The sequence below is a fragment of the Piliocolobus tephrosceles genome, chromosome 5 (genome assembly GCF_002776525.5).
Source record: "Piliocolobus tephrosceles isolate RC106 chromosome 5, ASM277652v3, whole genome shotgun sequence".
Lineage (NCBI taxonomy): Eukaryota > Metazoa > Chordata > Mammalia > Primates > Cercopithecidae > Piliocolobus > Piliocolobus tephrosceles.
The window spans coordinates 88,207,732-88,229,940 of record NC_045438.1 but is presented as its reverse complement, the minus strand read 5'-3'; the positions used below and the strand labels follow the sequence as shown (position 1 = coordinate 88,229,940).

The window sequence follows — 22,209 nt, the reverse complement described above, 5'->3', positions numbered from 1 at the left end:
TCTGGCAGGAGATATGGATGGCAAACGAGAGAAACTAGGTCCCTGCTCCCAAGATGCTTATGCTCTAGTAGAGGGAGAGAGTTGGTAAGCTAATAAATAAAGTAAATCAAAGGGAAAATGAAATAACTTCAGAGTGGTAAGGGCTAAGAAAAAAAAACAGAGTGAAGGGATAGGAACAAAGAACCAGAAGTTGAGAGATTGGCAGCTACGTGAGGAAAGGGAGTCAGGAAACATCTTTTCTAGAGAGTAGATATTTGAGCCAACAGGAACAAGGAGGAGGAGTGAGACACAGAAAGAACTCAGGCCAATGTATTCCAGGCCAAGAAAACAAGTGGAACGAGTCCAGCATGTTCAAGAACCAGAGGAGCTCTGACGTGGCTGGAGAAGAGTGACTCAGGGGAGTGTGGTATCCAATGACACTGAAGAGGCAGGCAGGGTTTGGACCCCATGGGGGCCTGACAGGTTGTGATAAGGAGCTTATATTTATTCTCAGTCTAATTTAAAATAGACTATATATCTAAAAGCAAACCAGCGATCTTAATTAATAGTTCAGAGTAATGATGCAATGACAAAAGGTTACGTAGAACTGGTATTACAGATAACAGGATTCATCTAGAGAAGAAATACATTCTGAAATGATCCATTACCTCAAGTCTGAGTTTCTCAATTTCCTCATTTGCTTCTCTAAGCCGAAGTGCATCTTTATCCAGAAGTTCCTGATTTTCAGCATACCACTGTAATCTTTTTTGCAGACGATTGATTTCTTGTTTATGTGTTTCTTCTAAAATTTTTATTTCATATAATTTTTCACCTATAAGATAAAAAAAAACTCAATAACCTGCTTGTTGTTCTCCAAATATGGAAATAAACTAAATTAAAAGATTTTAAACGAAATGCCCATCTAATGACAGCATTATGAAAAAATAAGAAGCATAAAACAACTGATGTATACAACATAGTGTCTAGCTTAATCTATTAGTCAAAAGATATAAGAGACTGTTTATAATCCAAATCGTCAACCTTACAGCAAAGTTGTCTATGTAGAAATTTTTGATAAATTATTTTCCACTGACCTTTTCAAAATTATAAAAGTAAAGTTGTTTCCATGGGAAAATAAATGTTGGATTTAAGAAATAATAGAAATGAAGAACGTCTATAATTATACTAAAAAGTAACACGACAAACATTCAGGAGTGCTTATTACCATTTATTATGTTATTTACTACAACAAACTTTTACAATGGAAAATACTATTATTGTTATTACTCTGTATTTTACAGATAAGGGAAGCAAATGTCATTTTCTTACAAACAGATCAGAATGGATTTCTCTGCACATATCTTACACTGAAGTTCATAATAATGCAGAGGAAAGATCCTATCTTTTGCAAACAAGGGCTTCTCTAACTTTCTATCCTTGTGTTCTGCCACTCTAAGTTATGGAATATACTTGTGCAGCCTCTCTCCATCCCTTCACTTTCAAATTTTACTACCCGTCAAGGCCCAGCTCAAATGCCACTCTGCCCCAAAACCCTCATTTGGTATCCCAATTCCTACCATGTTTGCTTGTAATTTTTTCTTATATTACGCATATTCTTATCTTACTCCCCTTGGTTTTCGTAGTAGGGACCATGCCACATTTATCTATGTGTTCTTTATAAAACCCAGTGCGCTATTATTTATTCACTTGGCAAATACTTAACAGCCTACAAAGTTTCAGACCCAGGGAAAAGAAGACAGGCCTTGCCCTCAGGAAGGTCACAGTCTAGCTAGGATGACAGATTTGTGAACAACCAAATATACATGCCATGAATCCAAAACAATTAGTGATTTTCTCTTGTCTTGCAATTATTCTTATTAAACCCAATCAAATTCACACATCTTTTAATAATGAATTTAAAAAAATGTTTCTAAAATTACAATATACTTTAAGGAGTAGCATTTTGATGATACCATTCAATCAACATTAGAACAGTTATGATTATAAAGGTACACAGTTTCAGCTCAGTGTTTACCTGTGACATAAGCAATCTGATCTTTGGCTTGGTCCCTCTCTTTCTTCATTTTTTCCAAGTCTACTTCCAGAGCTTGTTTGTCTTGTTTCAGTCTTTTGATGTCTTCCAACAAACTGTCTTTTTCTTTCTTGATATTCAAAGAAATATAAAAGCAAGTATTTTACAACCACAATAAATTGTAGTATAGTCTTTCACACAATCCACATCATGAATATTGTTGCAAAATATTTTCTCTAAATTTTAGTTCTGATGTTGTTACCACCTGCCCCACCCCAGAATTTTTAATGGCGTGCAATAGCCTATTAAAATCAGTTCTAATCATCTCAACACAGCATTAAAGACCTTTCAATCTACTGTTCTAACTTCTTCCATATACTAACCATATTGATGACCCACTAATTCTCTTGCTTGGATTACTGTAATAAGCTCTTAATTAGTATGCCTCTTCTACCTCTGGCCCCTACAGTCTATTCTCACAGCAACCACATGAATTGTTAAACAGTCAGTTGATGTCATTCTCCATCAAAAACTCTCTGCTGGCCAGGCGCGGTGGTTCAACACCTGTAATCCCAGCACTTTGGGAGGCCAAGGTGGGTGGATCACTTGAGGTCAGGAGTTCGAGACCAGTCTGGCCAACATGGTGAGACCACGTCTCTACTAAAAATACAAAATCAGCCAGGCATGGTGGTGCCCACCACTATGACAAATGGGATCTAATTAACCTAAAGAGCTTCTGCTTAGCAAAAGAAACTATCATCAGAGTGAACAGGCAACCTATAGAATGGGAGAAAATTTTTGCAATGTATCCATCTGACAAAGGACTAATATCCAGAATCTACAAGGAACTTAAACTAATTTACAAGAAAAAAAAACCCAAAAAACATCAAAAAGTGGGTGAAGGATACAGACAGACTCTTTTCAAAAGGCATTAATGTGGCCAACAAACATATGAAAAAAAGCTCATCATCACTGGTCATTAGAGAAATGCAAATCAAAACCACAATGAGATACCATCTCGCGCCATTAGAATGATGATCATTAAAAAGTCAGGAAACAACAGATCCTGGCAAGGATGTGGAGAAACAGGAACGCTTTTACACTGTTGGTGGGAGTGTAAATTAGTTTGACCATTGTAGAAGACAGTGTGGTGATTCCTCAAGGATCTAGAACTAGAAATACCGTTTGACTCAGCCATCCCATTACTAGGTATATATCCAAAGGATTATAAATCATTCTACTATAAAGACACATACACACATATGTTTACTGCAGCACTATTTACAATAGCAAAGACTTGGAACCAACCCAAATGCCCAATAATGATAGACTGGATAAAGAAAATGTGGCACATATATGCCATGGAATACTATGCAGACATAAAAAAGAACGAGTTCATGTCCTTTGCAGGGACGTGGATGAAGCTGGAAACCATAATTCTCAGCAAACTAACACAGGAACAGAAAACCAAACACCACATATGCTCACTCATAAGTGGGAGCTGAACAATGACAACACCTGGACACAAGGAGGGGAACATCATACAAGGGTGCCTGTTGGGGGATGGGGGGCAAGGGGAGGAGAGAATTAGGACAAATACCTAAGGCAGGTGGGGCTTAAAACCTAGATAGGTTGATAGGTGCAGGCAACCACCATGGCACATGTATTCCTATGTAACAAACCTGCACATTCAGCACATGTATCCCAGAACTTAAAAGTAAAATAAAAACAAACAAAACCAGAAAACTCTCTGCTGGTCCCTTGCAGGGTTAACCCAAAGTCCTTACCATGACCTTTAGTGTCATATAACCCAGCTTTACCCATGACTGATCACCTCTTCTATACATCCCCACCCATTCCATTCTAGCCAGAGACCTCCTTGCTGTTTTTTGAACACTCCTACCTCAAAGGGTCTGCAGTGTCTCTTCTGCTTGCAGTGGTTTGGGACCCAGATAGCCAGGTAGTTTCCTCCTTCACTTCATCAGGATTTCTGCTCACATGAAGCCTCAGAAGGCCTTCCTGACCACCCTATCTAAATTAGGAAGCCCCATCCTGGCCCTTAGGCACACACTTTCATTTTTTTCTCACAGCACTCATCACCACCTGACATATAAAAAGCAGGATTTTATTTTGCCAAACTTTGTATCATAAATGCATAAAAAATGCTTGGGACATCCAAAAATAAAAATGAAATTCTCAATATGGACTACATTCCATACTACTCTCAGTAGTTCAAAGTGTTGTGCCCCATTCCTCTGCTTGACAAAAATCATACTTATCTTTCAAAGCTCACTTCAAATTAAGCTAAGCTATTCTTGATAATACCCTCTTCTGTCTCCCACAGACTTCAGTTGTACCTCTAGCATGGCATTTATTACTGTTTCCTATGGCACTGATTCATTTATATGTAACCTCTTCTCTTTATTAGGCTGAAGGCTCTATGGGGACCAAGACTGATTTAGTACTACTTGTTTACTTTATGGTACTAAGTGCATGGCATGTATTAGATAAACTGAACTTATGAAACTACTGGACTCAACAGCAGTCAACTTGGTATTTAAGTTTCAAAATGACAAGTTCTTACAAACTCTGGTTTACACTATCTTACAATTTAAAAATCAGTCTTAGAAAGAAAACAAGAGCATTTGTAAAGCATTGTATAATCTTAGTTTCTAGTTGCATCGCAGATTTAACTGCATCGTTTCATTGTTTAATCTTCTGTAGATGTCCTTTCAGGAGAGCCCTGAAACTAAAATTACTCTAAAAGCTGCTGAATGCTTTTTCTGCAAAAACCTGTTGCTTAATTAGTTCAATCAATTTAGAAATGTTCTCTATCAGTGTAATTCATGGAATTACAGTATTTTAGAATTCAAAGAACTGTAAACATCTAAAGTTTAATCATGCTCAATCAATGGATGTCCATTCCAGGCTTGCATATTTCCAGGGAGAGAAAATGCCCACCTTCAAGAAAGTGAGTATGCCCCATGTTAAATCTGTGGGCCAGAGGCTTTTGGCTGACAAATACTTTTCCTCTCTCATCATTTACCATGCAGACACTGAGAGAGGCCTCTGCCACTCCTGTCTTTATCCACTTATGCTTCAAAGGCCTCTAGCTTCTGGAAAGGAACAAACTCAGGGCTTTTGCATTTGCTCTTCCCTCTGGCTTGAAGTCTGAATCTGCCTGGTTGGCGGTTCCTCCACTTCAGCTCTGAACTCAAACATCTCTTTCTCAGAGACAGCTTTCCTGTCCACACTATTAAATGCCACCTTACCTCTAACTCATCACCCATTATTCCCTATTTTCATTTTCTTCAAAGCACTTCTATCTGTAATTATTTATTTGTGTATCTGGTGTCTGTCTTCTTCACTAGAACATATGTTCCTGATGAGCAAGATCTGTGTCTGTCTTATTTACCTACTATATTCCCAATGCTTGGATGAATGCCTGGTGCAAGGCAGGCGTTCAATAAAGGCTGTCTGAATAAATGAGTTGTAGTCAGTCCCATTCTCTTTCCAATCCTGGAATACTAAAAGGAAAGGGCTCACGAACTTACTTGTTATTACATTTCCACCTATACTTTATAACCAACTGACACTGTGAGAATATACTAATTGGCACTAATTTTAAAGTATAAAGTAGACTATACACAAATATACTTGACAAGATTATTTTGTAGATTTATCCCAGTATAAATAATTTTTACTCTAAAACTATTTAAGAATACTAAAGTAAATCAAAATAAAGGTATGTTTATATTCCATCTTGTAGTATGTGCATAAAAAAATTCCCAAATAATTTTTACTATTATTTTAAACTAAACTAACACCTTTTTTTTTTTTTTTCCCTCTGATTTCTTTTAGGCTTCCCCTGACTTTGGTAGCTTCACCATGATGGGATTAAATATGGATTTTTACTCATTTATGTTGAGCGGGACTTATTGTGCTTCCTAAATTCGAGACTTCACCTTTTACCACTTCTAGAGAATCCTCAGCCACTACCTATTAAAACATTTAAATGTGCATTAGGGCATCTCGTATTTCTTAATATTTCTGATATTTTACATTTCTCTATTTTTCTGTTTCACTCTGAGTTCCCTTAAATTGGTCTTTCAGTTTAATGCTTTTCTTAGTTGTTTATGATCATCTATTTAATTCTACTTTCTTAATTTCTGGCATATTTCATTCCCACAGCTCTGTTTAATGTTTGTTTGAATTTGCCTGGCCTGTTTTGTTCTCTTCTCATACTTTCTCAATTATTTTGTATATTTAAGCACTTTAAGTCTATTTATTTTATAGCCTCTATTCAATAATTCTATTGTGGTTCTAATCTTGCTGTAAAGCATCTCATGCCTGCTGATGGTGGGTTGTTTCTCTAGGTTTTGTAATTTTGCATTGTGAGCACATCATCAGTTGGATTTTATCTGTGGGAATATTGTGTGGACTGGGTTAACAAGTGTATACCTCTAAGAATTGTTTTGATTTGTTTCTTCTAAATCTACCAGAGATGTTATCACTGACTCGGAACTACTGTTTATGTTATTTTTTTAGTTTAAGCATTGCAAGGTAGTGTCAATTCAAATACTAAACACAAACGTACAGAAGAGATACCATTTACATTGAACAACCATTAAAGTATGTGCAGAGGAGACTTTTTACCTCTCCCCACCCAGAGACCAAATTAAGACAGAAAAGCTTCCTTGACATCTCAGTTTCTTTTTTCCTAATCCACTATTTTAGTGAAAGATGTGGTCCTTTAAGGGTATCCCGTCTACAATTTGCTGTTAAACCTCAGGCTTCTTGGTTACTAAACTTACTGCTATCTTTTTATTCTTCCTTACTTTTGGCTTCTAACGATTTCCCTTACTTTCTTGGGAGCATGGTTAATCATTTACAAGATATTTATTATACTTTTTTTCCAGTATATTTTGGTGGTGTTAGTGGGAGTTTTCAAATTTTCTATCATTAAAATATGTTCAAAACAGGAATTTCAAAAGGTAAAAACAACAGCCTTTGGAACTAATGCTAATGCAATGCTTGAAACCTTACTTTGTTCCCCCAAGCCTTCATAAAATATGGTAATATTAATTTCTGTTTTAGCTTGCTATTTTTTTTTTTTTGAGACGGAGTCTCGCTCTGTCGCCCAGGCTGGAGTGCAGTGGCCCGATCTCGGCTCACTGCAATTAGCTTGCTATTTTTAAGGCCCACTGAAATGGGCTTTTTTAGTTTAGTGCTATTATTCTGAAAGAGAGTGGTGGGAAAAAGTAACTGTCCTCCAACAGGCCATGTTTGGAAATGTGGCAGAGTGGTTTTAATTGTTACAATGACTGGTGGGTGCTATAAGCACATAGTTCTTAGGGACAGGGATGATAAAAATCATGCAGTGCATGAATTACTTCTGCTTAAAATAGAGTTCTGCCCTGCCTTAAATTCTCAAACTCTTCCTATTCATAAATACTGCTTTAGAAAACTCTAGGCCATATTTTTAATAATTTAATAAACATAAAAAAGTTATGGAACAGCATTGCATTTCAACTTTATGTTAGGTATGCGGGATACAAATACTTGTAAGATACAGTCTCTGCTCTCTAGAAGTGCACAGTCTACTTTGGAAGACAGGCAGCAAGCTACTAACTTTTAAAGGTAAACAATTATCTCCAAATTACACTATTTAGGCTGCATACTTTCAAATAAGGAATTTGTTTGAAATAAGGTATACATGTCCTAAATAAAATCATGCTTCTAATATGGCTCCATGATAAACGGGCCTGATGAGATGTGACAAATGCCTGATGAGAGGCTGAATCATAAAGACAATGACATCTAAAACCAGTATTATAATGTTTCCTCTATACTAAGGTCATGCGTATACTATATGCTAATTTAAGATATTTCTCCCTAAGTTTTAAATGGTATGAAATTTACAGATTTTTTCATACATATGGGAATTTTTACAGAAACCTTTATTATCCCTAATAGTCAAAATCCTTATGCAACTTACCTGTGCCATCCGTAGTTCTGCTAACAGATCTGTAAAATTCTGGTTTCTTGTGGGCTCTGAATCTTCAACTACTTGAGACAGAAAACGACTTTTGTGCATCTGTTCTCTGATTTATTTTGAAAATAAAAAGTTGTTTTTCTTTCTTACCAGGTGCTCCTTTCAGTAGAAAATATTCAATTCTTAAAAATTAAAAACTAACATACATTGAAACTATATGCATAAATGAAGGTAAAATTTTCATTTAATCTAAAGATTAAAATACAACCACACTAAAAGAGCAATATACTTTAAGGGAAATGCTTATATTTATTCTAAAAGAACTGAAACCTAAGATTATTAGTTTATTTATAATATAAAAATATTAATTCCCAATTCTCACAGGAAAAAAATTAATGGTCCACAAAGATGTGCTGCATTTTTCTGTGGGGTTGTTAATGCATTCCTTGGCATATTGTTCTAGAATCTTTTCTGAGAGTCGCCAGTCTCATACATGGAAACTAACAAACAAAACAAAACACAGCCTAATATGTAGACCATAAATTCAATTTTCCTGTTATTCCAGGGATATTATAGAAGGAGTTTCAGATTCCACATAAGATCATCTAACCCTAATGTACTAAAGAAACCATTTATTTCATTCTGAAAGTTAATTTAGAGCTTCAGTTTTGGATCCTGGGATAGATCTTCTTTTAGAAGCCAAGTAGTACAAGATAAGATATTTTAAAATAACTTTACCGAAACATCTGGGAAAAAAAACTTAAGTAAATGCATTCATGCATTACCACTGTGCAGATTATCACACATGGCCTGGGGTTACACTTACCAACTTACCAGGAGAAAGTGGCAATAAATATATATATTTTGTCTGCTACCAAGTGTGCCTTTTTCTATTTTGCGTGAAAGATCAGTATGAGCTATTACTAGCAGCCCTGCCTCTTAGGCCCTAGTTTATATAACCAAAAAAGGGGAAGAAGTATATAAATAAATTTGGTAAACATTCATGATATTCATGGGTCAGAAAAACTTCTGGTAACAGTCCTTTCTGAATGATTAGGTGTTTATATAAAAGGATACACAAATAGTGGTCATTTTCTAAAAGAAGATAGTATCCTAGCTTGTCCATGTTCATGAGCTTGGCTTTTTCACTTAATATGTTAAAATTGGAAGCAGTAACGTCCAAAAGACCTTACAGTCTGAAATATGATTCCTAAGTAGGTGCTGGTGCTCCATTACCCTGCCATGATAAATGCTGGCTGAAAACAACTTGCAGGTGCTCCTTTAAACAGCAGCCCCTGCCCCCTGACATAAAGGGCAGCCCCCACTCCTTTCCACGGTACACTCCATTCCACGGTACACTCCAGCCAGTGACTAAGGCTGCCCCCTTGCCTCAAGCAGGGACCAACTCTGGTACAATCTATTCTCCAGAGCTTCTTGGTGGGAGGAGAACGAAGCCAGTCTCCAGCTGAGACCACTATTTGCCCTCCCCCTACCTCGCCATTCCTGCTTCCCTTGCTCCTTTCTCCTGAGAGTTATCCTTCAGTATATTACCTCCACAAGGACCTGCACCATCTCAGGCTCTGCTTCTAAGGAACCTGACCCAAGAAGATCATAAGTGATACTGGATGACCTTTCTTTTTTAGTATTATTAATCACATGGTTCCTTGGGAAATGGTTATCTCATTCTTAATAACTGATCAAGAGGAATACTGTATAGTCAATTTCCTGAAACTGATGTTTGAATCATTTATGAACATAAATTCATATGAATTCAAATATCAATATGCTGAAAATACTATCAAGTATGTGCTAGCCATCTAACACCAAAAGAAAAATCCACTGAGTATTAAACATATGGAAATGAGTGTACAAATAAAAATAAAATTTTACCGTCTAAGTAAAAATAAATGTATTATTAACATAATAAGAAAATGCTTAGAAATAGTTCAAGTATATTTGATTTTAAGAAGTTCAAAAGTACTTACTTTAAGGAAGCTACCTCACTGAATAAACTCTGGTTTTCCTTAAACATTCGCTCCTCATTTTTCTTGTTTTGTTCTTGGAGATCTTTTACTTGATTATATAATCGTTCATTTTCCTTTTTAAAAACAGAATACTGCATTTTAGTTAAAAGTCATTAGTACTTATATAACAGAATATACGTGCTCATAATAGATTAATCCTTTAAATGGTCTTTTAAGTTTCTTTAGTTTTTGCATAGTAAAATATTCTTTAAACTTTTTATATTACATCAGAAGAAAATTTGGTGTCTAAAAACAGTTCTTTCCATAATGTTTAAAACGCCTAATTGAAAAAATAATTTGCCAAAGTCCCCAAAGCCAAAGGGCCTAAGGTCAGTTGAATGAACTGCATTTCACAGGAGTTAAGTGGGAGAGTGGCTGAAGGAATCACTACATCCTGACTATGTGGAACCGGGTGGAAAGACCCAGTGAGACCCTTTATATTCTTTTCTGTTTCTGACCCGAGAGAGGGAAAAAGAAAAAAAAAATTGAATCACTGCTGGAGGAAGATTCTGGAAGTCTGGCTGCCGGTGGTGAGATAATCAGATGTATCTATGGGTATTCATGCTTGTATCTGATATTGACCGTAAACAGGGAGTTAAAGACCGGTGTTTCTGAAAGTTGTCAGGACAAGGCAGAGCAGAGGACAGATCCAGTTCACCAAAAGGCTTGAGCTAAAGAGCTGAAGAGTGACTCAACTAGTTGAGATCAGAGGGAGAAGAGAAGGTACCAATCTGCACTTAGATGTCTTCCCTGGCTTATTAACCTGTTTAAAATTAAAAATCAGATGCAAACCAAGGGCTTTTGAGTATCTAATGCAAACTATAGACTGTTTTACCATGTCTGGAATAGTGCTGGGCAGACAGTCTGTGCTTAAATACATGCAGAATTAATGAACATCCTCCCCTACTATTTAGACACATAAATTTTGTGTTGTCTCTGTTGGAGGGGTTAGTTGGCATACTTATGGGTCTGTTAAATTTTCTTAAAAACCCCTGTTTTTTAACGGCAAGATCAAACTGGCAGAAGAATTTGAATGGTTCCCAGTAACTGAGGGCAGTGTGTCCTGCAAAATCATTCCAATTCAGCTACAGCAAACATTGTAATCACTGATGTGGCAATGCTTTCGATGAAGTCCCTGGGTGATAATGCATGTTACTAAGGCTCAAGGTTCAAGTTACAGTTGTCAAAAGAGAAGAATGTAATAAGAGACAAGAAAGGGGAAAAGTAAGAAAAAAGGGTGTGAGAGGCAGGGAACAAAGATGCTGAAGATCACTAAACCTGTCCTGGTTGACTGTTAGGCTAGCAACACCAAGATGTCATCACACATTGCAAACATCTGCCTCTGTAGGACCCACAGATCTTCTTACATTAAATTCAAAATTTTTTCACCCTCAGGACATTAGTAATTAATTCCAGATTCATATTTCTGAATATAATAGCAAAATCAGCCAATATTGTCTACTGAAGAGCATTACAGAAAACTAAGAAAAGACAGGGCAGTTTTTAAGAAACTGGCTATTAAAAATAATAACAGGTAACTTTCATTGATTGATTGCTGTGTGCCACACTAAGAGTGTACAGATGCTTCTCAACTTGCTTGCCCTGCAAATGGCTATATCCCAATAAGCCCAAAAGTAAGTAAAAAATGTCCTAAGTTGAAAATATACTTAATACCCTGATAAACCCACTGTAAAGTCAAAGAATAGTAAGTAAAACTTATGATGAGGTTACATCCTGATAAGCCCATCATAAGAGTTAAAACTTTGTTAAGTCAAACCACTGGAAGTTGGGGATCTTATATATTATTATCTCCACTTCACAAATGAAGAAACTGAATTAGAAAGATTAAGTGATGCCCAAGGCATACAGCAGGTGGTACAGCTAAGACTCAAAACCAGTATTTTCCAATCCAGATCCCATGCTCTTAGCATTTAATTCTCCTCATGGGAAATAAATAGACTAGTCAAATTATTACCTCTTATTTGCCAGAATTCCCATTATCTGTTAAATAAGCACAGAAATATTTCAATATGCCTTATTTTTTTTTTGAGATGGAGTCTCACTCTGTTGCCTAGGCCACAGTGCAGTGACGTGATCTTGGCTCACTGCAACCTCTGCCTCCTAGGTTCAAGTGATTCTCCTGCCTCAACCTCCCAAGTAGATGGGATGACAGTTGTGCACCACCATGCCCAACTGATTTTTTAAAAAATTTTTAGTTGAGATGGGGTTTCACCGTGTTGGCCAGGCTGGTCTTAAACTCCTGACCTCAGGTGATCTGCCCGCCTCATCCTCCCAAAGTGCTGGGATTACAGGCATAAGCCACTGTGCCTGACCTGTCTTGTTTTAATAACTAAAAGATCAAGAGTAAATTTGCCATATGCTGAAGAATTGCCATACCTGTTGATATCCTTGAAGAAGTGTCTCTTGTTCTTGTATTTCTTTTTGGATTTGCTTCAATTTTTCTCCAGTGACAGGATCAGCTGCTTCTCCAAAATGTAACCACCTTGTTTTTTTGTTTGTTTCTTCAAAGCTGCTTAACTTTGAGAAATTGCAGAAATTGTTTTATTTGGGGAAGGAAATGATAAGGTGAGAAGTGAGAAAGAATAATAGAAAACGCCTATTTAGATAGAAAACTGTCTTATAATATTGAACACACTGGAATGTGACATAACTACAGTTAAATCAGCAAAGTGCTGTTTTGTGCTGATGGTGCCGTTAGTAACTCACAAATGCTACACAATGTCATCCTCTGGGTCTATACCATCTACAGCAGTTTTGCTCAAACTTTGATTTCTTTGAAGGTCAGAATGAACTGATTTTCTTTAAAAAGGACGGCTAATAGAAGAAAACCATCAAAATGAGCAAATTTAAATTTAATTTTCTCCTCCAACGGTTCAAAATTTAGGCTCTCATGTACGGAATCACTCTTCAAACCATGTCTATATTTTATACAGCAAATACATGAAGTCAAACATCTCTAGGAAACAAGGATGACAATGTATTTAGCAGGGAATACAGGTTTTTTTAAAAAAATAAATATTAAAAACAACCAGAACAATATGTCTAGTACCTTGGCTTGAAGAATATAATTATCTTGATTCAATCTGAAGAGTTCTTTTTCCTGTTGTTTCTTTAGTTCTTCCAACTTATTTTCTAGTTCTTTCTCTTTTTCTGAGAATGTGGCTTTAATTTGCTCAATTAGGGCTTGCGCACCCCTCCATTTTTCCTCTGCTTCCTGAACTCTTTTAAACATAAGTAATTCCTCCTCCTTGTTTTCACCACAGTATCCTAAGGAATCCTTTGAAGAAAAAGCATTACTTCATTACAGTAGACTTATGTATAAGATTTGAACACAGGTGGTTAATAAAAAAAAGAATAAAAAAGACATGGTTAACAATGTTCTATTATATAAGAAAATTAACTGTTTAGTAAGAGTGATTACAGTATCACTCGAAGGAAAAGACATTTCAGTCCTTATTATATTTCGTTATATATAATTTAGCTTTAATGTAATTTTAGAACATAAAAACATTATGATTATTAATTTTGAATTTAATACCTACAGTCTGAAACTGAATACAGGAATCAGTTTCTGTGGGATCTTCAGACTTCTTAGGAGTAACCAGGAAACTTTCAGTTTTGGGAGCTGGTTTATCCAAAGCTGCAGGCTTGATGAGTTTTGTTCCAGATAAGATTTCTAAATATTATAAGCAATGTATAAATGCACCACAAATGTAAAGTCAAATGTGTACTCATCAATTGTGTACAATAACTAAAAATACAATGGAAACACTAAAATGAGGATCTCAAAATAGGCTGATGGACTACACTATAACACAGCTGTTTCACTATAACTGACTGCATTCAGAAAAATTGCCACTCCGTAATCAACGTTCTACTAAATTTGACACAGATGGCCAATTAACCCAAGACTATGTCAACTGACAAATGGAGCTAAATAAATGTGAGAATGTAGATAGAAATAACTTTCAGAGTTTATTACTTTTAAATAAATTCTTCTGTTAAATGTTCATAGCAATAATCAATCAAAATTTCTAAATGACAAATCAAGGAGAAGCTGATAACTTTATGAAACATTTTGGTGCAGATTAAGTGTGCTTTTGGAGCACATTTTTTATAAACAACATATATCATGATATAGTATCAATGGAATAATATAAATTGCAAGGACGACTTTATAACTGTTAATCTAAATAGGATTTTAAAAGATTAACACTGTTATAAAAACCTGGCACGCGCTCTCTCTCTATATATATATTAAATTAGAAAAAAATGTGATTAATACATATTCTGTTCCAATTTTCAGCTTTTAAGGTAACCTGTAAATTCTTAAACAAGAAATCATTCTAAGGCTAATATATTATTCAGTTAATAATAAGCAATGTTTAAGAACTATACCTAGAAGGGATCCTAAGATCCATATTCAACTACTACAGACCCTGAGTTCAATAAACACTATCTGAATGCTTTAGAGATAAATTAAGAACTTCAAAATTTAAATTTTTAAAATAATTTATTCAAGATGCTAACTTTTTAAACGTAGAGTTTACTTTTTAGTTACAAATGTTCTACATGATTATTAAATATTTGGAAAATATAGACTAGTCAAAAGAAAAAATAAATTACCAACAGTCCCTCACCAAAAGATTTCATTTCAATTATTTTTCCAGGTATGTGAAGGTTTTCCTTATAGAGTTATGATCACATTTAATTAGACTGATGTAAGTTTTCTGGAGAAATTTCTAAAAGTGTTCATGAAGAGGCTGTTTTGAGTCATTGTAAGAGGAGGCTTTTAAAACTTCCCAATCACTGGAGGCTCATTAAATGAATGGGGTGTGATCTGCTAGCACATGATTCTCCTCAGGACAAGGCAGTTAGTACAGGTGGAACGTCCCAGACCAGAAAATCCAAAATCCAAACTGCTCTAAAATCTGAAGTTTTTTGAGTGTCAACATGATGCTCATAGAAAAATGCTTACAGGAACATTTAAGATTTTGGATTTTTAGATTGGAGATGCTTAACTAGTAAATATAATGCAAATATTCCAAAATCCAGTGAAATCTGAAATTTGAAACACTTCTGGTCCCAGGCATTTTGGATATGTAATACTCAACCTATCACAAGTTCTTGTTCATAGCTGTACTCTGCCAGTCCTTTTATGCCAGAATTCTCCCTTCTTGAATTCTTAATTTTGACTTCTCTCTCAGTGGACTAAAGTACCAAGTAATTATTTTAAATAATGGCACATGAGCAGTACTTTCTCCTTTTACACATGAAAAAAATTTGCTTGAATATGAAATTTAAACATGAAAACACCGTGGGATTTGGAACCCATGAAACCTTCTTGCAATAGCAATGCATAAGAAAATTCAATCAAAAAAGAAACCAATCAAAATAATTCCAGAATAGAGAAACTATGGCTAAGAGACAAGAGAAAATCATTCAGTCTCTTTAATAATCAGAACCAAGAATTAAATCCAAAAGCTGAGGGAAATTAAGGTTGTAGTAGAGAATATACTAAATATATCTTATGTAAAAATAAAAATGAATAGGAAGCATGTAAGTTGGGGATACAATATGCTTTACATTTCACAGAAGGGAAGGAATCGATTGGTAATGTCTAAAATTGAAAAAGTTAAGAAACAACACTACAGTTATAGCAACCTTTGAGTGTTTTCATAATCTCTTTCCTTAAAGATTTTTCATAATCTTTTCCTTGTATTTTCAAATATACAATTTCTTGGGATGAAATTTATTTTTCTTCTTATAGATATAAGTAAACCTAGATCTAATATCCTATTTTAAAAGAACATGTAAAGTGTAATCCCATTCTTATAAAATATTTTGTCCATTTATCCACATCTACCTCTCTCTTTCCATCCATTAATTCACATTTCCTTCTATTATGTAAGTATACACATAGTGAGATGCATGGAATCTGCTAACCCACCATAACAACAGTTGTTTCTGGCTATATCATTGCTTTCTTCTTCTACTTTTCTGTAATTTTGAATTTTAAACAATAAGCATATATTAAGAATTTTTAATTCTTAATAAGAAAAGATAGTAAGAATTTTTGTCATGAAAAAAAAAATTAGTCTAAAAATAAAAACACAAGTTACAGCCAAAGAAAATTAATCAAAACTAAAAAAGGAAAACAACCACATGGCTGGTACTGCTAACTGCCAACCTTCTCTTCCTTCCTATTAATAAAGATCTAATTCTGTCCTGAGCAGCAAAGTACATAGTTAAACATACTTGACCCCCTGAACTCCATGCAACTGATGGCCACAAGATCAAAGGTCATTAAGATGGATGCAAAAACTTTCCTGATTAGGAAGTTGATGATTTGACTGGCATCTACCTTTTACCTTTCACCCTATCTCATGGACAGGGTCCAGAGGCGGAGTGGCCATTGTGACAGTAAAGACAAAAGTCACATACTATGGATTTTGCATCAGGAAAGAAAAAGGGATCTGGTTCCCTGCACAGCTTACCAGCCATGAACTGCCTATCTCTGGACTCTTTGTTACATAAAAAAGATATCTTTAATTTGGTTAAGTTCTAGTAGCTGGGCTTTTTCTTCATCCTAACCAATGTTGACTTTAATTTTAACTGCATTCTGTATATTTTCTGAACACTAATCTCATCTCAAACTCTGCTTCCTGGAGAACTCAATCTTTAACAAGTAACCACTATCCCAAAAGAATTACAGTTCCTCTGAATATAACTAAAACTGCTCTGGGCAATTCTTCAATAAAAAACAGAGATTAAAAACAACATACTTAATAGACAGTCTAGTGAGAAACAGTAGTTCAGTATAAAAATATTTATGGTCCATCATTATACTTTACTATAAATTTACCATAAAATTTAATAATGTGTTTTATTTTTATTTTGGATGTCACAAATGCTATAAAATTTTAAAATATGAAAAATGAGTTTAAAAATATTATTTCACTTTACTCATAAAAATATTAGTCTTCATCTAGCAACCTCCTTATGATTCCTCTCATTTCTTTTTCACTCACTGTGACATTACCTCTGTCTTCATTCTTGGTAATTTCAACATACTCATAGGTGATCCTTTCAACTCCCTGGCTTTTGGTTCCCTGAACTTCTTTCCATCTCAGCTACTCGTTCCCATTGGCATAGTTTAGGTCTTTCCTAGACTATTATCAGTAATGTAACCACTCCCCAATCTCAGTCCCTCATCTAATCACCTACTATGACTATCATCTCTGTCTTCTCCCCTCACACCCTCTGGTACCCAGATTCCAACAATCCTATGACCCCACTAGGACTCACAGTCAATGGATCGTACCTGTTGCACATTGTGTCACACTCCCTTGATGCCCTTTCTTCCTTCATTGCTCAACTTAAATTCCATGGTCAACTATTCTAATTACTTTTACATACATCATCAGCTTCACTTGCCAAAAATATATTTTTTGGTAAACCCAACTGTTTTACCAAGTACAGTTCGTTTAACAGTTGGTTAAACAAGTTGGTTATTTAACATGTTAAATAACTTATTTCAATTTAAATTCATGATCACTAACTTTAATTAGACTGTCTTGATTTCTGACAGTCTAACTCTCCTAGATGGCTACTTCATATCTTCTCTTTTCTCTTGTAATCTCCAAAACACCTTTGCCTAACCCTCATGCTCATCTAATGATACTGCTATTTCTCAGAGAAAACTGGAGCTATCACAAAAAGCATTCTCTCCTCAGCACATCTAACCACCTGCCAGCATACATTCTCCCTTCCTATCTGCCTCCACAGTTCCTAGAATGCAGGAAATAGCCATGTTACTGTCTAATGCCAACCCTTCTTCCACTGTGCACCAGATCCCATTACAGCTACTCTACTCAAAAACACTGCTCCAGTAATTCTTCCCTCACTCTTGTACTTTGTCAATTATTTTTCTTCTATCAAATCTTTCTTAACATCATACAAACAAAACAATCATTTATTTCATAAAAACAAAGCAAAGCAAAAATGTTCTTGGCCTCATCTTCCATCTTGGCTACTGGCCTATTATTTTGCTGCCTTTTACAGCAACTATCTGCAGTGTGGTCTATAACTTGAAGCACCATTACACTCCTATTCCCGCTTACTCCCATTTAATTTGCCTTTTACAGCCACCTCTCCACGGAAACTGCTTGTACACTTTATTGATCACCTCATCCTTGCTAAACCCAAAGAGCAGTTCTCAGTTCTCACCTGTCTTAATCTCTCAGCAGTAAATGACAGAGCAGTACTTCTCAATACACTTTCTCCACTTGCTTGTTTTCAGGATTCCACATGCTCTCAGGATTCTTCCAACCTCACTCTGCTTCCTTTGCAGGTTCCTCCTCTTCTGCCTGATTTCTTCAGGTTAGCAAGATCAGGGGCCTCAGGCCGTGGCTTGCTCCTTTCCCTCTATCTATGCTCACGCTTTTGGTATTCTCAATCAGATTTCAACAACTCCCAAATGGTATCTATAATCCATATTTCCCTCCTGAACTCGACTTTTATATCTGGCTGCCTCCTTGTCACTTCTGCTTGCATACTGAATAGACATCTCAAAACTATCATCTCAAAAATTAAACTCCCAGTTTTCCCCCAACTCTCAAATCTACTCAGTCACAGCCTTCCCCATTCCAGCTGAGTGTAACTCCATTCTCCCAGTTGCTCAAGCCAAAAATCTTAGCAATCCAAAACGAATTTTTCAGATTTTTGGTTCTACCTTCTAAATATATCCTTATCTAACCACTTTTCATCACCTCTACTGCCACCACCCTGAGTCAAGCCCTGTTGCCTCCTGTAAATTGCATCTTACAAATGGGATGTGGTACCTTAAGATTAATTCTCCTCGATGGAAGCAAAGAAAGTAAAACAACATACTAAATAAAGAGTATATGATTACCTTTTTTCCTAGGTTGATTAGCGGTGGAAATCGATCTCAAGTTTTTGCTTTTTATAATGTCCCCTGAAGTTTTCTTTTCAAGAGTAGAAAACATCTTGAGTGGTGAACTTGGTTTGCCATAGCCTGAGCTCCTAACTGATGCATATAATCCACGATGGGGTTTCCTTTTAAGTAAAGGAGGTGCACTTTTGGCCTTCTTGTATGGTACCTGTTTACCCATTACAGCCCCTTCTTCTTCAGAACTAAGTTGAGATCTGTAAGTCTGTACACAACAAGCAAAGGCTCTTCAGTACTTAAATAAACTTTAACTATTGTTGTAAATGAATATTTAAAGGATGGCAAAACAATAGTGATTATCAAATAATGTAGTTTGTAAAAGGCAAACTACTATAGTTAAGTTCTTGAAGTCTAACGCATCAGAATTTTAGTATTTTAAAGCAGACCTTCAAAGTTAGCATTGAAACAAACTAAAGCAAAATAATAAAGCAAAATTAGCTTCCCAGAAACCAAGATGTGTAATTACTTGAATGAACACAGCAGAAAGAACATATTTTGAAATGCCATAAAATCTTATTAATTTGTTATCTGAATTTCTCAAGATGCTTTAAAAATGTTGTTAATACCTTGCCTTATTCCACAAAGAACTGGAGAAGACTTAAATACATAATTCAAAATTATAAAATACAAGTAGAATGTCTGAATCATGGGAACTATAAAGCAGAAGAGCTCAAGAATACAGGAAAAAGAATCAGTACAATGTAAATTTCTTCACAGGTGTTAACTGCTTTCCTATAAAATGACAACTTAAAAAATACAAATGACTGGAAAGACTGAACAGTGCATACTACAATGATGAATAAACTTTTTCTTATACTGTTTAAATTCTGGACTATATTTTATTCAAAAAAAGGAAAAAATGTATAAAGAATGGCTTCTACAAGCAAGCTAATGTTATGGTGGTATTTTTGAATTTGGGGATTGGCTAGCATTGTAATAAATATCACTCACAAATATCCAAGATCTACTGTGGAGGTTAGTATACAATCAATCCCACTAGTTTAAAAAGCACACACCTACCAATAGTACTTATATACTTTACATAACTTCGGTTCTCAATATCTCAAATAAATTTAGACTATAAATACTTACTTTATTAATTTTATCATCCTGAGATAATGATGAAGAATTAACAGATATTTTTTTCCTCAAAATATTAAGGTACATTTTATCAACATGTTCTTCTGTGGCAGTTACTTGTGGACAGCTGTTTTCCATACTCTCATTTGTGGTCTTTTGTAAAATCACATTCTCATCATTTTTGTCAAAAAAATGGTTCACAAGTTGTGAGTCTTGAGACATAATATTTGGGTTCGTCTTCAGGGGTAAAGAGTTAACAAATTCAGTTTCTTTACTTTCGGCCACTTTCTCAGAGCTATACAACAAAACAGGACACAGATAATGAACCCTATGTAACAGCTCTTCAAACATCAGTAATAACCACGTGTGTGCGTACACGCAGATGCACTATATATATGAGTTGTTAACTATTCATATTAAGTTACTGATGTTAAATATATTATTTCTAATTTTGGTTAACAGTACACTCACGTAGTGTAATTGCTTTTAATTTCAGATAATAATTTTAATGTAGTATAATGCAAAGGATTATAAAGGTAATGCTGAGATCTATTTTAGAGAAAGACCAAACCAAACAAGACTGAGACTGCTTTTGTAGAAGAAAAGTAAAATATAAATTTCTAAGTGAACTTTCTGTAATATATCTTTTATCTACAATTTCTTATAAAGTCGACATGCATTTGAAATAAGAAACACATTTTAAACATTTCTAGAAGAAACTAAAGAAATAATCATAATTTATGTTAAGGAGGCTTAGAGTATAAATACTAAAAAAGCATATAGTTAATCACAGTATAGGACAAATTTTAATGTAAAACAGAAAAATCACTAGGCTTTGAAAAGAAAATCACTTCTGTGGTTTAAAGTACTTAAATGTAACAATTCAATTAGCTATTAAAAATGTAGAAGATACAACGTAAGGAAATGTTTTAAATGCGGTTAAATATTGGCAAACTACAGGGTCTCCAAAAATATGGCAACTGTGGTTTAAAACACTTAAATGTAACAATTCAATTAGATGTTAAAAATCTAGAAGATACAACGTAAGGAAATGTTTTAAATACAGTTAAATAGTGGCAAACTACAGGGTCTCCAAAAATATGGGAACTGTTAGTCTTAAAATATTTAATCATGTGTCAATTAGGCCATTTAATTTTATAATTTATAAAGTAAGAGTAAAGAATGTTTAAGAGGCTACCATTTTCATATAATGTAGATTGACTTCTTGGTAACCATTAGAAGCTTCTAAAGTAGCTGGAATCATCAAAAATATAATAGTTCTTTCCTTCTTCATAGCAGCAGAACCTCGCTAGATGTTAATCAAAATTGTTTCTCATTCTTGCTGGGTACCAACTAAACTATATTTCCTTGCCAACGTCCATCTAGATGGGACCATTTACTAGTTCTTCCCTTTAGAATGTGAGTGCTATGATGCCAAGAACCCAACTTATTTGTTACTGGCTTAGTTGTCAGGTTTAGCGTGGCAGGAAACTGATAGAGTCTGGAGAGATGGCAGCCTATGTTTTACAGTGGCAAAACATTGCTAAATTGTCATCTACAAAAGTTTGTAAGGGAGACCACATGCCAGCCGACCATGGAGAACTAAGAGAAATGATGGGAAAGAACAAGGAGTTATAAATTTCCCTCTACACACTGCTTTAAATGTGTCCCAGAGATTCTGGTATGTTGTATCTTTGTAAATGCCCACAAGAGAAAGCTGGAAAGATCTGAAATTAACACTCTAACATCACAATTAAAAGAACTGGAGAAGCAAGAGCAAACACATTCAAAAGCTAGCAGAAGGCAAGAAATAACTAAGATCAGAGAAGAACTGAAGGAGATAGAGACACAAAAAATCCTCCAAAAAAATCAATGAATCCAGGAGTTGGTTTTCTGAAAAGATCAACAAAATTGACAGACCACTAGCAAGACTAATAAAGAAGAAAAGAGAGAAGAATCAAATAGATGCAATTAAAAATGATAAAGGGGATATCACCACCGACCCCACAGAAATACAAACTACCATCAGAGAATACTATAAGCACCTCTACGCAAATCAACTAGAAAATCTAGAAGAAATGGATAATTTCCTGGACACGTACACTCT

At 35.1% G+C, this 22,209-nt stretch overlaps 1 protein-coding gene across 6 annotated transcripts in view; it reads right to left on the bottom strand.

The window, feature by feature from the left end:
• The window catches only part of CEP162 (centrosomal protein 162), a 115,270-nt gene that overhangs the window by 50,361 nt on the left and 42,700 nt on the right, over positions 1-22,209 (bottom strand). For all 6 annotated transcript variants that reach the window (XM_023205211.3, XM_023205215.2, XM_023205212.3 and 3 more), the window contains 9 exons: positions 20,115-20,397; positions 18,966-19,227; positions 13,594-13,727; positions 13,101-13,328; positions 12,428-12,568; positions 9,992-10,104; positions 8,010-8,115; positions 2,015-2,141; positions 648-811 (listed from right to left, as the gene is read on the bottom strand). In XM_023205211.3, coding sequence (XP_023060979.2) covers positions 648-811; positions 2,015-2,141; positions 8,010-8,115; positions 9,992-10,104; positions 12,428-12,568; positions 13,101-13,328; positions 13,594-13,727; positions 18,966-19,227; positions 20,115-20,397 — 1,558 coding nt within the window. The remainder of the gene's footprint in view (positions 1-647; positions 812-2,014; positions 2,142-8,009; positions 8,116-9,991; positions 10,105-12,427; positions 12,569-13,100; positions 13,329-13,593; positions 13,728-18,965; positions 19,228-20,114; positions 20,398-22,209) is intronic.